The sequence below is a fragment of the Arvicola amphibius genome, chromosome 3, assembly GCF_903992535.2.
Source record: "Arvicola amphibius chromosome 3, mArvAmp1.2, whole genome shotgun sequence".
Taxonomy (NCBI): Eukaryota; Metazoa; Chordata; class Mammalia; order Rodentia; family Cricetidae; genus Arvicola; species Arvicola amphibius.
Genome location: NC_052049.1, coordinates 107,033,399 through 107,047,317, shown reverse-complemented (window position 1 = coordinate 107,047,317; position 13,919 = coordinate 107,033,399). Strand labels below are relative to the sequence as shown.

The following is a 13,919-nucleotide window of genomic DNA, read 5'->3' as shown; positions in this document are numbered from 1 at the left end:
ACTCATCAAAATTTTCAAAGCTTGAATTCAGAGATATTATTTTGAAACACATTCTTAATTTTTAAACATGTATTTAAAAATCATAATAAAAGAATTTTATCTATTTTGTTTCAGTTAAGGAAATTATATAGAGAAAAGGTATTCAAAAGCAGGATTTATTTATTTATTTTATTAATTTAAAAATAATACCAATCAAAATTCTTCCCTTCCTCCCACTTCCCTCCCTCTCCCCCAACACACCCTCTCCTACCCCCCCCCCAGTCCTATGAGAGGGCAAGGCACCCTGCCCTGTGGGAAGTTCAAGGCCCTCCCCATTACATTCAGGCTGAGCAAAGTATGCATCCAAAGAGAATAGGATCCCAAAAAGCCAGTACATGCAGTAGAGACAAATCCCAGTGCCATTGTCATTGACCCCTTAGTCTGCCCCAACTGTCAACCACATTCAGAGGGACCAGTTTTATCCCATGTTCTTTCATTCCCAGTCCAGATGGAGTTGGTGAGCTCCCATTAGCTCAGGCATACTGTCTCAGTCAGTGAGCCCCTCATGTTCCTGACTTCCTTGCTTCAGGACAGAAATAATTTGTATGGGGACTTTGTGTACATGGAAAAGAATAATAATGTCAGTCTGACAAACTTATACTTTTTTTTTACTCTGTCAGGATCTGAATGAAGACATGTCAGCAGCAAACCATTGCACAGTGACTGAGTTCTTCTTGGCTGGGCTCTCAGAGAAACCAGAACTCCAGATGCCCCTCTTTCTCCTCTTCTCTGGAATCTATGTGGTCACTGCAGCAGGAAATCTGGGCATGATCACACTGATTGTGTTCAGTCCCCACCTGCATAATCCCATGTACTATTTCCTCAGCAGTCTGTCCTTCATTGACTTCTGTCAGTCCACAGTTGTCACCCCTAAAATGCTGGTGGGCTTTTTGACAGAAAAAAATCTCATCTCCTACCCTGGATGTATGACTCAGCTCTATTTCGTTATCATTTTTGGCATTGCAGAATGCTATACATTAGCTGCAATGGCATATGACCGCTATGTTGCCATCTGTAATCCCTTGCTTTACAGTATAACCATGTCTTATCAGATTTACAGCTCCCTGATCTCAGGAGTATATATTTTTGGTGTGTTCGGTGCATCAGTTAACACAGGCTTCATGACTAGCATTTGGTTCTGCAAATTAGATGTGATCAACCACTATTTCTGTGATCTTCTTCCCCTCTTGAAGCTTGCATGTTCTAATACCTCTATCAGTGAATTGCTGATTCTAGTTTTTGGTACATTGGATATCTTTGTCCCAATTCTCACAATTATTACTTCGTACATTTCCATTATTTCTAGCATCCTCCGCATTCACTCCACAGAAGGGAGATCCAAAGCCTTCAGTACATGCAGTTCTCACATCTTGGCTGTTGTTATCTTCTTTGGATCTTTAGCATTTATGTATCTGCAGCCATCATCAGTCAACTCCATTGACCAAGGAAAAGTATCCTCTGTGTTTTATACCATTGTCGTACCCATGCTAAACCCCATCATATACAGCCTGAGGAATAAGGATGTCAGTGTGGCCTTAAAGAAAATACTTGAAAGAAAAGCATTTATGTAAGCAGAAACAATGTGAGGATGATTTATTAGAGCAGTGATCCACAATTACAGATTTTGAGTTGATACTGTTTATTTTAATCTACCTTTAAATATTATAACTCATTATCTATTTTGATACTTCTAATAGTTATAATTTCAATTTTAAATTTCTATGACATATCTCATAAATTTCACAGAGTCAGTAATGTAAATCAATAAAAATGATGATGTGGACCCTTATATCCTTAGTGGATAGCACATCATGTTATCTATACATCTTTATATTTCATAAGAATTATTAGTATAATAATAAAAAATTGCATTTTAATTTCAACAAGTGTGATACTTTTAAAATTCAATTTCAAGAATTTCATATATCAGTTCTGTAATTAAATCATTCCCTCATGTCCCTTCTATATATTTCACATATATATAAAATAATGAATACATTACACACATTTATGAGGATTACATATATGAAAGCTTATGCATAGGAAGACTTATTCTGTTTCTAAAAATCAGTAATTACCAATACTTTTTCAGTTAGGAGTGATTCCCTGAAATTACCTTCTTCCACATTGGTATCTCCACAGGAATCTTTTTAGGCTCTTGTTTAGCAAGCTATATATATTGTTGAGACTTCACAGATCCTCTTTCCTGTCCTACATAGAAGACACAATCTCCCATACATATTTCCTTGTTCCTGCATCTTAGAATATCCTTATCTACTCTTCCAAAGTGTTTCCTGGCTTTAGGTGGAGGGTGCTTTCATAGAAGGATTAGTTGCTGCTCTTCATCCCATCTTCCCTTACTCCCTCTATTTGGATCATTATGGATGTGTGTAATGGTGTCTATCTGCAGTCAAAAGAGCTAAAATTGTCCGTGAGTGACATTATCACTGCTAATATTCAGTTAGAGATTGTACTAGTGTGGCAAAGTGACACTATTAGATTCTCCTCTAGGTTCCATGACCTTGTAAGTAACTCATTCTTTACTATATTTACAGAACTAAGTAAGACGTTCCTCCTATTGAGTGGGCCTCAAGACAATTTGATAGTTATTGGTTACTCTCATGATGTAAATGCTACTATTGAACCTTTAGGGATAGTTTGCCTTAATGGTTATTTTTGTATTCCATAGATATCACAACTTGGTAGAACTACCAATAGTTTTATACCCTTGACAACTTGGATATTATGATTCCATATTATAAATGCTAGTCATCATGAACTAGGCTTCTAGGTCCAATCAAGCTCTACTGATTCAAGTCCTGTGTTGGAATTCTGTGTTGTCTTCAGTTATGGAGACTTACTTTCAATTTCTGGAAAGCAAAAAAAGGCAATAGCAATGACATATAATGTTTTGGGATGTCTGTGTTTGTGTATGTTTTGTTTTAGGTAAACATAAATAATATGATTCCCTATGTATTTTCTACCATTGTTATTGGTATTTGTCCCACTTTCCTACTTTAATTCTACATTGTTTTTCATTCTGTTCCAAATGAAAGTGGCCACGAAGGTATTCTTTTCCCCCTTTACATCACCTGTACCCAGCCTTTCTCTCTAGTGTAGATGCCCATCCATATAATCAATACTTTTTATTTTTCTAGATTAAGCAATAACTGTAAATTATATACTCAAATCAAAAGATTTGGATCTAGATATCTCCAATAAGGGAGAATATTCTGCGTTCGTCTTTCTGGTTCTTAGTTACTCCACTCAATATTATCTAGTTCCCTCTATTTATATGCAGATTTCTAGATCTTCATTTCTTTGCAGAAGAATATAATTCTGCTGTGTATTTGCACTATGCTTTCTTATCTACTCATCAGTTGAAGCCATTTAGGTTATTTCCATTTCCTAGCTATCCTGAAGATAGATGCAATGAACATGGCTGAACAGTAATCTGCGAGGTGGAATGTGAATTCCTTTGGGCAAAGAGTGGTATTGCAATGTCAAATAGTAAACTACTTACTTATTTACTTACTTATCTACTATTACTTGCTGATACCCTGGGCCAGAGTGTCAGCAGCTATTCATAACTATTAAAATTCACCACACAAGCTTACAACGTGGCTGTGCCAGTTTGTAATTCTGTGAACAGTTAATGAGGGCAACCCTTTACTCACATACTCTTGAAATTCATTGTCTTCTAGTTTTATTTTATTTTATTCTTACTGGGGTGAATTGAAATCTCAGCATGGTGTTATTGTTGTTTCCTTTTCTGTTTCTTTTTAAGCCCTTGTATTCCTATATCCTTTCATTTTAATGGATTCTTACATTTCTTTAATATGTTATGTTGAGCCTAAAAATATCCCGAACAAGAGTGTCAGCAGCTATTCAGAACAGTAGCAGCAGTAAAAGTACTCAGTCCATGCATCATCAGGTCCACAATGCCAGACCAAGTTGAAAGGATGCTAGTAATTGAATCAGGTATAACTGAAGGATTTTTTTTAAAGCAGTCTCAAATTGTTATACTTTTCTATCCCTGACATATTACTGTTTTACACACTGTTCTACTATCCCATGTGTCCCCTTGTAAACTCTGAATGTTTATTACATTTTGTAAATCTTTGGAATTTGTCTATCTTTGGAATACAAGCTGTTCCTTCTTACCATGCCTCTTCTGCACTGCATCATGCAAAGGCAGCTTCTAGTCTTCCATCTTAGTGGAAGGCAGCCCATCATCCTTATTCTTTCTAACAAATTATTTTCTGACAACATCATACCTTATATTGTGTAAATTATTTCTGAAATTACAATTTTACTGCATTTCTCCCTCCAAATCCTAATATACACACCTCCCAAACTCCTTAAAATTCTTAACTTTTTATTAATTGCTATTGAATATATATGCTGTTATTTATAAATAATGTTACTAAATATCATACCAAATTATATGTGATATAACTAAAGTTATTGATATAACACTATTTTAAAGAGGGGACTAGGAGATAAGAATTTAAGACTTTTCACTATAAGTATTGAGATATTCACAGAGTTTATATCACTCAATATGATGTAGTCCTCAATACTTACCTACTTGTAACATACACCTTCCCATGTAATAAATTATTTATTAAAATAAGATTACTCCAGCTATTTTATCCTTTTATACTATTAGCCCCTAGATAACAATGAATGTTAGAAAAATTCTATATGGATATTATGAAAGCTGAAGTACATCACTCTTTTCCTAAGATTTTTATTTCACTACAAAGAAGTCATGTTGATTGAAAAGACATTTCAAACTGTCTAATTTTCTCTGCAAATTAAGAATTTTTATTTGTAAGGAATATGTTTTTACTATCATGTATTATATAGAAAATTCAACAAAATAAAAGGAAAAGTTTTTCAGTCAAAATATCATAGTTTTTCTTAATTTGTTTTCCTTACAAATACAGATAAGCCATATCGTTTAGAGAAATCTTAATATTTGATATAAACACAGAAGCACACAACATGCTTAAACTCCATAGGAAAGGATCTTTGAAAGGTGTCAAAGTCATAGATTGTAATAGAAACTCTGGTGTCATAAGAATAGCATCATTATTAGTAGGTTGGTGTTTTACTATTATAACACATGCGACTACATGTAAACCAATATATTTAAACATCCATCTTTCTCAAATGTATAATTCATTGATTTTTACTGTGTCCACAATGTTTGTTAGCCAAATTCATGTTCTAATTGTAGAATATTCTCAACCACTATTTCAAGAAAAGGCCTAGCCCCGTTACCAGACATACAACAGGACTTCATTTTAAGAAGCACTGGCTAAGCAGTGCTGCTCTCTATTTCTATTTATTTGTTTATGAAATATAATCACATCAAAGGATCCTGCTATATGTGTCCCGTCTCTGTTATGAATCATGTTCTCTTCAGCACTAGCCTGTCTCTGTGATTCATTTCTCATTGTAGCATAACTTTCCATTTCAGGGATATGTGAAGGAAAAGTATGTATTAACCACTATATGGGCAGCTGTTATGTTTCTTCTGTAACTATTTCAAGTATTGCTGCTTTATTCATTACTTTACAAGTTTATGTTTTGTTTTGTTTCATGCCAATATGTCTTTCATCCTTGTGCATATATACCTAGTATTGAAGGTTCTAAGGTACATGGTAAATCTGTATTTCTTATTTCAAAGAATTGTCAAACCATTTTCTAAAAGTTCTTTACAGTGGAGTGCACACCCCACCTGATACATTTACCACACTCATAGTTCAAAGACAATTGAGGAGAGAAGGAAAGAAAGTGTAAGAGCCAGAGGACCAGGATGTTGGCTGCAACATCATGTCTTCTATAATTGACAAGGAAGATTCACCTTTGGAATCTCAACAGTATGCGGCAAAAGCAAAAACTGCACAATGAAAACACCAGCTTACATGCCAGCATGGATGAGAGAAGTGTCACAATGCCTAGAAAAAAGTTATGCATGATTGCTGAGAAAGGAAAAATCAGTTTTCTCTAAGAATGAATCACCTACTAGTTTATCCACCAAAAGCCATTTGTTATAAACACATGTAAATATGACACTAAATTGTCCCAACACTCAGCATGTTCTATATGTATACATATACATACATACATATATACAATATTTGTGTATGTGTTGCATTATAGGGGAAGTGGGCATTATTGGGAGAGTTGGTGTCTGGAGAAGGAAGGTTAGAAATGATATGAATACACTATTATGAAATTCTAAAAAATATAATTTAAAAATAAATAATAGAAAAAATCAGAAGGATTACAGGGTAATCTACTGTCTCAATAAAATAAAATAAGGGGCATCTAGGTTGTTTCCAGGATCTGGCTATTACAAATAATGCTTCTATGAACATAGTTGAACAAATGCTTTTGTAATATGATAGGGCATCTCTTGGGTATATTTCCAGGAGTAATATTGCTGGATCCTGGAGTAGGTTGATCCCGAATTTCCTGAGAAACCACCACACTGATTTCCAAAGTGGTTACACAAGTTTGCATTCCCACCAGCAATGAATGAGTGTTCCCCTTACTCCATAACCTCTCCAGCAAAGGCTATCATTGGTGTTTTTGATTTTAGCCATTTTGACAGGTGTAAGATGGTATCTCAAAGTTGTTTTGATTTGCATTTCCCTGATTGCTAAGGAGGTTGAGCATGACCTTAAGTGTCTTTTGGCCATTCGAACTTCTTCTGTTGAGAATTCTCTGTTCAGTTCAGTGCCCCATTTTTAATTGAGTTAATTAGCATTTTAAAATCTAGTTTCTTGACATCTTTATATATTTTGGAGATCAGACCTTTGTCTGTTGCGGGATTGGTGAAGATCTTCTCCCAATCAGTAGGTTGCCTTTTTGTCATATTGACAGTGTCCTTTGCTTTACAGAAGCTTCTTGTTTTAGGAGGTCCCATTTATTCATTGTTGCTCTTATTGTCTGTGCTACTGGGGTTCTATGTAGGAAATGGTCTCCTGTGCCTATATGTTGTAGAAACTTTTCCACTTTCTCTTCTATCAGGTTCAGAGTGTTCAGAATGATATTGAGATCTTTAATCCATCTGGACTTGAGTTTTGTGCATGGTGATACATAAGGATCTATTTTCATTTTTCTACAGGTTGACAACCTCGATGCCCCTCAATGGAAGAATGGATAAAGAAAGTGTGGAATATATACACATTAGAGTACTACTCAGCAGTAAAGAAAACAATGACATCTTGAATTTGGCATGCAAATGGATGGAAATAGAAAACACCATTCTGAGTGAGGTAACCCAGACCCAAAAAGATGAATATGGTATGTACTCACTCATAAGTGTATTCTAGCCATAGAATTGAGCTTATATTTCAGGATCCTATAGAAGCTAGATAGGAAGGTGAACCCAAAGAAAAACGTAATTATCCACCTGGATATTGGAAGTAGACAAGATTGCCAGGCAAAAATTGAGAGCTTGGTGGTGGGGGTAGGATGGGAGTAAGGAGAGATGGGGAAGTAAAAGTGAGAAGGGGAGGATGGGGAGAGCTTGGAGGAATGGGATGGAGGAAGAGTGGATATGGAATCAGGGAAGTATATATATTAATTAAGGGAGCCATTTGAAGATAGGCAAGAGATTAGACTCAAGGGGGGGGGTTCCCGGGTAATCAAGGAGATGTCCCCAGTTTGCTTCTTGAGCAGCTGAGGAGAGGGGGCCTGAATTGGCCTTTTACTATAGCCACACTGATGATTATCTTGCATATCACCATAGTACCTTCATCTGATGTTGGATGGAGATAGAGACAGAGACCCACATTGGAGCACTGGACTGAGCTCCCAAGGTCCAAATGAGGAGCAGAAGGAGAGAGAACATGAGCAAGAAAGTCAGGACCATGAAGGGTGCGCCCATTCACCAAGACAATGGGACTGATCTCATGGGAACTCACCAAGGCCAACTGTACTGGGATGGATGGAGCATGTGATCAAACCGGACTCTGAATGTGGCTGACAAGGAGGGCTGACTTAGAAGCCAAGGACAATGGCACTGGGTTTTGATTCTACTGTATGTACTGGCTTTGTGGGAACCTAGACTGTTTGGATGCTCATCTTCCTAGACCTGGATGGATGGGGGAGGAACTTGGACTTCCTACAGGGCAGGGAACCCTGACTGCTCCTTGGACTGGAGAGGGAGGGGGAGGGGGATTGGGTTGAGGAGAGGGGAAATGGGAGGAGGGGAGGAGAGGTGAAAATTTGTAAAATTATATAATTTAATAAAAAAATGAAAAAATAAATTAAATAAAAATAAAATAAAAATTAAACAATAAAATAAAATAAAAAATAATAAAAATTATTTTTGTTTACAGATTATATCATTATATATTTCATTTTCTGTCTGGTTGTCCACATTAAAATTTTAGGCTAACAGAATTAAAGTGATGAGGTAGAAAAAAAATTGTTCTGTACGTTATCTTAAATGAAAATTCTTTCCTTGTAAATATGGTTCAAATTTTACCTTAAAAATATTTTTGATTCAGTCAGAAAGAAAGTTATGAAGAAGACACGAGATGTTCTTGGAATACTAATTCAGAGGGTGTTAGTGACTGGCTAGAATCAATAACCACTCTGAACACGTAGGTAAAAGTTATGTAAACGACGATGTGATAGTTTTCTTTCCACTGCTTATCTCTTCCAGGATGTAAATTCTCTGAAAGAAGAACTCCAGTTTCTGTTTATGGACGGTACTATTAATGATATTTTCCTGGCGCTTTTTAGGCATTGCTCATTTATGCTAACCAATCCTTAAATACATTTGCACTTTGATTTAGTTGTCTTAATATTTTATGTAGCTTGTCTTCTTTATTAATTGCATTAATAAATCTCACAGCATTAGTCTGAATTGACTGATCTAAGAATTTAGGACACACAAATTTATACCCTATTCTTTCTAAGTATGCCCAACTATATTAGGTAAAATAGAGTGAGCTATATGATAGTCCTTACCAAAGTTAATTAAGAACATTTTGAAGGGCAAGGAAAAGAGTAAAGAGGCCTGAATGCACTGTTAATGTTTGATAGATATTTAGATTTTAATTGTCAACCAAAAATTCTAAGACAACTGAACTGAAGTGATGAGATAGACAATTGTTCTATTTGTTGTCTTCAGTGGAAATTCTTTCCTCATGGAAATTTTTATATTTTACAGACCTTTCTTTTAATCTATGAGAGAGTATACTGAATGACTTTTACTCTTCTTTTACAATTAAGTTCTTATTGTTGTTCTTGAATATGTGAAGGGGTGAACTCACCTTACTCCTCTTGGAATGGTACCAGTTTTTTTTTTCTTGTAAAGACCAAGTAACTATTGGTAGCCTTGATGGCATCTGCCTTAACTGGCACCAGAGTCCACATATCTGCTCCTAGTTTTCCATTATTACTGTTGTTTGCCACTTTTGTACATCATTTAAAATATCTATCTAAATTATTTTTAACTTGGGTGGACAGATAGCTGATTTTATTAAATTCTTGGGTAAATTTCCAAATAAAATGTTTTACAAATTCCTCATACAATCGAAGAACATTTGGTAGATGTAAATGAGAATTACAAAGTTCAAATCCTTTTGGTTCCATTTCCCTTTCTTTCTTGTTTTTTCTTTTGAGGAAACTATTAAAAGACCTGAACATATATATATATATATATATATATATATATATATATATATATATATATATATTCTTGCATACTCTTCCTAAGTCTATACTTTAAACAGAACTACTTTAAACTTGACTACATTAACAAGTGAGAACCTCTGGGGATATATATTAATTCTGGTTGTTGATTTCTCCAGAGATACAATTTGAAGGATGAGACTTAAGAGGGCATAATTTTCACTATTCTTTTTCTAACTAATCTCTTGTTGTCTATGCCTGAATATAAAATGTTTATACCAGTCAATCCTTATAGAACAAGTGACTTTGTGATCCTGCTTTAAGGAACATTAGCTCAACAGGTAATTCTGTGTAAACTGTCCCTCACATGTTCAAAATTATTTCTACTTCTAGTATAAAGGAAAAGAAAAGCACCCAACATCTTGTTGTCTGGGAAAAAGGAGAGATATGTCCAGATACAAGTTCTTAGCTTGTAAAAAATCTTAGACTCTACTTTGTGTGACTTTTTACCTCTCAAAATTCATACTAATTCCAAGATCCTCACTTCTATTTTAAGATGTGACTGTTTTGTTAATATCTGTTTCAATTTAAAATTGTTTTGGGAATTTCATATATGAAAACTCTATATTTACAACATTTTAAACATTCCTTTCTCTTTTGCTACTTCTCCAGTTCTCTCCGAACTACTCACCAATTACTGACTTCTTCAAAAGTTATTGCTACATATATACACACATGCATCATATATGTCACACATATATTGTGTGTGTATATAATATACATATAAAACATAAGGAGCCCATTGAGTGTTGCTCAGATGTATATGTTTTTAGGAATAGCTAGTTGGGATTGTATAGCTTTCATGATTTGAGTTAGAATGGCTCTAATAAGCGCATATATTTTAATATTATGATATAGGTTGGTAAATTATTTAGAAAAGATTAGGAGTTGTGACTTATTTGTAGGAGGTGTGGCCTTGTTGGAGGACCTGTGTCACTGGTGATATGCTTTGAGGTTTCAAAAGCCCATTCTAGGCTTTGTCTCCCTCTCCCTAAACCCTGTCTGCAGATTAGTATGTAGTTTTCTCCAGTAGAGTGAAACTGGTTATATCAATCACTCCAGGATGAGATTCATGTTCGGTAGTAGCTGACCAACATATAATGGATATCAGAGAGGTTTTTGTTTTGTTTTGTTTGTTTGTTTGGGGTTTGTGTGTATGTGCTTTTATTTGTTTACTCTTTGATGGTTTGTTTGGAAGGACATTTCATTTACTTGATTTAGGGAAATTTATATTTGTATTGGGTTTTTGTTTCTTCATTGAGAAAGTACTTAAAGTTGGGAAGTAGGGACAGGAAGAGATTTGGAAGAACTTGAGTGAGTGGAGAAATATGATTAAATATATTTAAATTAAAAATTGCTTTAAATTGTAAAAATGCTTTCATTTTAGTTTAATATGGTGCTCATTTGCAGGGCTAATGTTGCTTTATTGTAGTGATTTTTATTTTGTGTAAAATAATTTGTTAAAATTTATTGAATAGACCCACAAAGACAGTTATTGTATATACTCACTCATAAGTGGTTTTTAAATATAAAGCAAAGAAAACCAGTCTACATATTACAACCCCAGAGAAATAGACAAGAATGAGGACCATAAGAGAGTCTAACATGGATCTAATCTATATGGGAAATAGAAAAAGACAAGATCACCTGAGTAAATTGAGAGCATGGGGACCATGGGAATAGGTTGAAGGGGAGGGGAGAGGAAAGGAGGGGAGCAGAAAATAATGTATAGCTCAATAAAATCAATAAAAAAGAAATGATAAAATATTGAATAAAATTCTAATGTTACCTTTAACAACAACAAAAATATGTTAAAACAGATAGTCTACAAGAATAAAACTTAAAGAAAGATTTCAGCTTATAACTGAGGGAATGCTCAATGTATCTTTTTTAAAAAAATTATGTTTCATGATACTGGTCCAAAGAGAGAGAAAGTTTTATTTCTTAATATTCTATAAAATACCTCTGTCAATACCATCCCCTGAATAAGAACAATCATCATTTTGGTATGGTCCTTCAGGACACTTCTAAATACCATAATTAATTCTGTGTCTTGTTTGGCTACCTATGCCCTTTTAGTCTACACAATCCTGAAGAGCAGACCATCTTTATCCTTTATCTATGTATCCGGAGAGTCACAGGAAACAATACTTAACACTCAAATTTGCTTCAATATTTTTTTTCATTTTAATATCCTAACTCACATATCTACTCAATTCAGTATCAGCTCATAAGTATTCATACTATTTCTAATAAATTCCCTGACAATTTCTTGTTTGCTATAATCTAAATTATTGATATAATGCTGCTTCAAGGCAGAATTAAGATGCATATTTATGAAGTATAAACCTACGAACACATATTTGTATGTGGTTCTTTGCATCTCAATTTAGTGGTAAGAAAACACAATTCTCTGTCATTAAATATTTTTGCTATTTTGATTATGATTTATTCATATTTAAGATGCATTTCAGAATGGGAGCTTAAGCCAACTGATACAAATCCAGTACTGAGGAGTTCACCACCAAGGACAAAGACATGCTAACATTACAGTGATACAAGTAGAGCTGAAGAGTAGGCAGTGGAATTAAGTGTGCTTGCAAGAACTAGGATGCAGGGAAAGTTAGATAAAGTTGGTCAAAAGTCCACAAGAATGGGTAGATCTACCATGTATAAGAAATAGATGATCGGACTTTTGTGATGGAGATTAATATTTACTGGAGCATCTTTGCAAAGGACAATAAACAATAAAAGAAGCCAATGAACAGACCCAAAGATATAGAAGGTCATATGTCTTGGTATATTCTTTTTACTGTAATAGAATACTAGAGGAAGATAATGCATGGTGAACCAAACTGTATGTATCTTGCCAAGAATTTCTGAAGGTTGATAAGCTGAAGTCCAAAAGATTACATCAAGTGAAGTAGCTTTTGTGGAGTGGTGATACAATAAAGGCCTAGGGACTAGAGGAGTGCAAATGAAAGTTATAAAGAAAGGACCAAAGTCAACCTCATGTTAGGACCCTGTCCATGTAGTAATTAACCATTTCTGAAGACAGCGTCAGAGTGCAACATAAGCTATTCTTGCTATAATGGTTCATCTTTTTCAGTAGGCAGTATTGGGTGTTAAATTTCCAACACTCCCAATTTGGAAGACAAATTCTGTCATATAATGTGGATCTCAATGTTTATAGTAGAGGTGTACTATAGTAGAAAAAAGCATTAAAGTATCAGTAATAACTTCTTTCAATAAAATTACATATGAAAATAAGAAATCTCATATTACCATATAAGCAACAGCTTCAAATAAATATAAGTTAACAATATCAACCCATATAATTATGAAGCTTATCCTCATGGTTTAGAATGCTCCAGAATGAGGACAGCTATCTCTGTGAAAGTTAAGCAATAACAAATTCAAAGTCTAAGAAAAACAAGGGTCAAACAAAGAATTATAAGATATCTCACCTGAGTTTGTTGGTGAGTTTCTTACATCTTCAATTATTCTGTGATTTCTGTTTCCTAACATTACCCTGATATATTGTTAATTATGTTTAATAGACCTCTTTAACCAATTCCTTATTTTTTATGTGCTTGATATATTTACACACTAGAAGATGTTTAATTTTCTTGATTTCTAATCTACTGGCTTTTTAGTATATTTGTGGGGAGTTTCCTTTCCCTAGCAAATTATCTAGAATTGTGGTACAGAAATTTTTGTATAAATTAAACCAATTTTAATTTCTTCACAAATAACTATAGCAATGTCTATGGATCTCTTGTGGATAATGTGTTTATATTACCATAAGTAAGCTATATTATCAAAAGAGATATACTATAAATAAGACCTGAGAAAACTTTAAAACCTTCAATTAAGTGTGCTAGAATGGTTTACATGTGGTAGGAAATGAGTACCAGTAAAAATAATTCTTGTAGCAATACTCACAAGTATGCAAAGATCTATATGATTATTTCTATGCATGTCTCATTTCTACAGGATTGAAATATCTGTTTAGATAGAATAGAAGATGGAAGATGATTTGAGATACCTGAAAATGCCTGTACTCTGTTTCAAAATTTATTGAGCGATAAAAGAATGGATGCTCAAAGTATGCTTCTATGTAGAGTTTTCTTCTCACATAGAGTTTCCAAAAG

General features: G+C 34.3%; 1 protein-coding gene across 1 annotated transcript; it reads left to right on the top strand.

The window, feature by feature from the left end:
* Positions 1-674: 674 nt before the first annotated feature.
* Positions 675-1,610, top strand: LOC119809999 (olfactory receptor 1537-like). Its single transcript, XM_038323281.1, has one exon. It carries the CDS (start codon positions 675-677, stop codon positions 1,608-1,610), a length of 936 nt encoding a protein of 311 aa, XP_038179209.1.
* Positions 1,611-13,919: the final 12,309 nt, after the last annotated feature.

Bases quoted from the DNA above. Each gene is read 5' to 3' on its own strand.
- LOC119809999 (XM_038323281.1), top strand. From the start codon at position 675: ATGTCAGCAGCAAACCATTGCACAGTGACTGAGTTCTTCTTGGCTGGG.